The sequence below is a fragment of the Triticum dicoccoides genome, chromosome 7A, assembly GCF_002162155.2.
Source record: "Triticum dicoccoides isolate Atlit2015 ecotype Zavitan chromosome 7A, WEW_v2.0, whole genome shotgun sequence".
NCBI lineage: Eukaryota > Viridiplantae > Streptophyta > Magnoliopsida > Poales > Poaceae > Triticum > Triticum dicoccoides.
In genome coordinates, this window is record NC_041392.1 from 525,116,939 (window position 1) to 525,119,991 (window position 3,053).

At 40.5% G+C, this 3,053-nt stretch overlaps 1 protein-coding gene across 1 annotated transcript in view; it reads right to left on the reverse strand.

Annotated features, from left to right (window-relative positions):
- The window catches only part of LOC119333591, a 4,343-nt gene extending 3,102 nt beyond the window's left edge, over positions 1–1,241 (reverse strand). The window contains exons 1-2 of the mRNA XM_037606442.1: positions 1,003–1,241; positions 18–349 (exon numbers count right to left, since the gene is read on the reverse strand). Coding sequence (XP_037462339.1) covers positions 18–349; positions 1,003–1,195 — 525 coding nt within the window. The 5' untranslated portion in view covers positions 1,196–1,241. The remainder of the gene's footprint in view (positions 1–17; positions 350–1,002) is intronic.
- Positions 1,242–3,053: the final 1,812 nt, after the last annotated feature.

Genomic DNA, 3,053 nt, shown 5'->3' on the forward strand with positions numbered 1-3,053 from the left:
TCTTGCCATCGGAGGGCATCTTTTTTCTTACGGGCCTTTAATGCTTCCCAAACACTGTCCGGAGCAACCACCATCATTCTATCACGATCCCAACCGAAACCACTTTCAGATATCAAGTCTTGTATAGCTTTAAAATCTTTCTTCAGATCCTGCTCCTTTTGTTTTATCTGCGTTACTGTGAGTGATAAACCAAACTTTATATTGAATGCATTCACAATACTTCTCCAAGCCTCTTTGCTCCATGCATTTTGTGTTCGATATCTTGGGACATCATGTTCTTTCAAGAGCCAAATAAGATATGACTTCATTTTGTGATTCCAGCTAGCTCTATCACAATTTTTGTTGGTACCTAATGACAGGAAAAGGGCAATTTTAGTAATAGTTATCGAATAACAAGTTAACTGCTCATGTGCGCATACAAGTTCAGTCTTCCTAATGCTCTGGATCCATAATATAGTTTGCTACATAATCTCAAAGAATTTTTAAGATAGCTAGGAACGCCATGCTATAGCTGCACAATGTTAACTGCTGCTGCAGTGATATATGTATACATTAGTGCATGTATGCTTGCTTAATTTGTGGTAAAAAAATATTATCTGAAGATGATGTACGCACACTACCATTTAACTAATCAGAACTATATGCTACTACTTGGAAACACAGGGGCAGTGGCGGAGGGTGTGAGCTGAATTTAAGTGGGGGGCAAACAAGGGCACGCCCCCAAAACGGCTGGAGAGATTAGAGAGGCCGGGTGATTAGAGGGGCCGGTGATTAGAAGTGAGTTTAGCATTGGGATTTGCTTTTTCTTTTGCAACAAATTCGTTCTGAAGGGGAGGCCAGGACCCGGGATGATACCACCAACGCCCCAGCACACTGGAGATCCCGAATCAAACTAATCAGATTACCACACTATACAAAGAGAAACAGATCTGTCCTAATAAAAAAATTGAACACCAGATTGAGATTTCTGAATGAGAGAGCAAGATGTATGAAGCGAATTACCTAATTCTTGCAAGATCTCCTCACTTCCCCCAAATTTCAGATCTTCCAACCCTTGTGTGACTTGTGTCGATGGAACGGGGGGTGGAGCTCGAAGGACAATGGGAGGGGGCGGATGAGGTGGAGGAGGTGGAGGAGGAGGAGGAGTAGGTGCTCGGATCCGCCGGTTGGGCATGCTGCACCGGTGGTCATCCATGTCGATTTCGCGCGAAGCTCGCGGGAGAAGGGCGCGGGATGGGGCGGGACAGTGATGGGGCGAGGGGAGGATTTTCAGTTTTTCACCGGGCGTTCCCTTTGGTACGAGTAGATGTTATTTTTCCTGTGAAAAGTACAGGTTAGCGACGTTTTCCTGTGGAACAAACAAACTACTTCCTGCGAAGCGAACGGGCTTCCTGGAATTTATTCCCGTGGAAATTAGGCCTGCAGAAATCCTGTGAAAATCCCTTGCACCGAACGCAGCCTAAGTATTGAATTTTCAAGCATCAGTATAAGCATGAACTTTTCTGTCCTAGTGGTTAGACAAATCTGACATCTGACCCCTTCTCTACTGAATAGAAAGAAAGCCACACATACCAACTCAAGAGGGTTATTCGAGCATAGACAAATGCTGCTGATCCACCTGCCAGTTCGCTTATCTTTTTCAGATAAGAACTGTGAATAAACTCATGTAGCTTAGCAAATAAAGCATCTTTGGACAGACATCTTCGCACTATAGGCATGATAGTTTTTCTTCATTGCAGAATGTAAAAGATATATACTTTATAAAAATAAAAAGTATATCAGCCAGCTATAAGAAAAATGCAAAGCTTCAAATTAGTTTCAACCGAGAACCAACTCGGATCTTTATCCAGCAATGTTATTTTTAATCTGGACAGGCATTCCATATTTTGTATAGTAAACCGAATCATGTATGCTTGCTGGCATAGGGGAATTGGACTGCCGCATATCCTTGGTTGGCATGTTTCACCCCGCAAGACGACACAATCAGAAACTCAAAAAAGAAATCGGGTATAGTTGATGCTTTCTTGATGGTTTTTCCTTCTGAACTTTATTCTCCTGTAGAATGCTGAGTTTACTGATGTATAAAAGATATTGATGAACACTATGTGAATAAAAAAAATGTGTGTTCTCCTGCCTTGTGATGTTTGCAATCAACAACTTAACATGAACAGAGCATGCGATTTAGTAATGTTGCTTATGTCCAGAATGTAAAACTGAATGTGCAAGACTGTCATCAGGATGTAATTGAGGCTCAAACCAGCAAATAATTGTCTCCAGCCCTGCATTTGTTTGATTATCTACATCCCAGGTTTGGCAACACCTCTCGGAAGGTTGTTATCTTTTTATTACTAGCTCATTAAGGACAATACAAGCTTCAGAATCTGAATTACTGTGATCGTAGACAGTCTGAAACTACTACTGTCTATCATAGAAGTTTTCCTTTTTCCCACATATATATGATGAAGAAACAGGTGCTCAGAAGAAAATATATAAATATTAACAATGAGAAACTGATCCATCAGAGCAAAAAAGATGCTTATTCTAGTTTCAGCTTATCCACTCCTTATATTTGCAATGGATCATAATACCTACATATATTTATAAAGAACCCTAAAATAAAACTAGAAGTATGGCAAACCGAATTGAAATACCAGCCTTGTGCGTAGCGGTAGTTTGAGTGCTACCCCATAAATACCAGACTTTTTCTCTGGACTGTCCTGGAAATATATTTCTGTCCTAAATTTTCTTTAATGGTAATTCTGTCAAATAATGCAGGACCGGGACATCTTCAAATACAGAGTCTTATGCAAGTTATTACAATCAGTATGATATTGTCAAGGTCATCCAAGTACTTGCCCTTTTAGATGCATATACAGCTATATGAAGGAGAATAACAGAGTACTGGCCACACCTGCTAGATGTATTTCAAAACGAGAGGTCAAAAATAGGTAAAAAATACTGATTCAAGCTATGCTCTACAACAAGTGCAGAGCAGGTACACAAGAAAAATACAAGATCCTATGGAATTCGTGGTTCAAGAATAGGGACGGTGA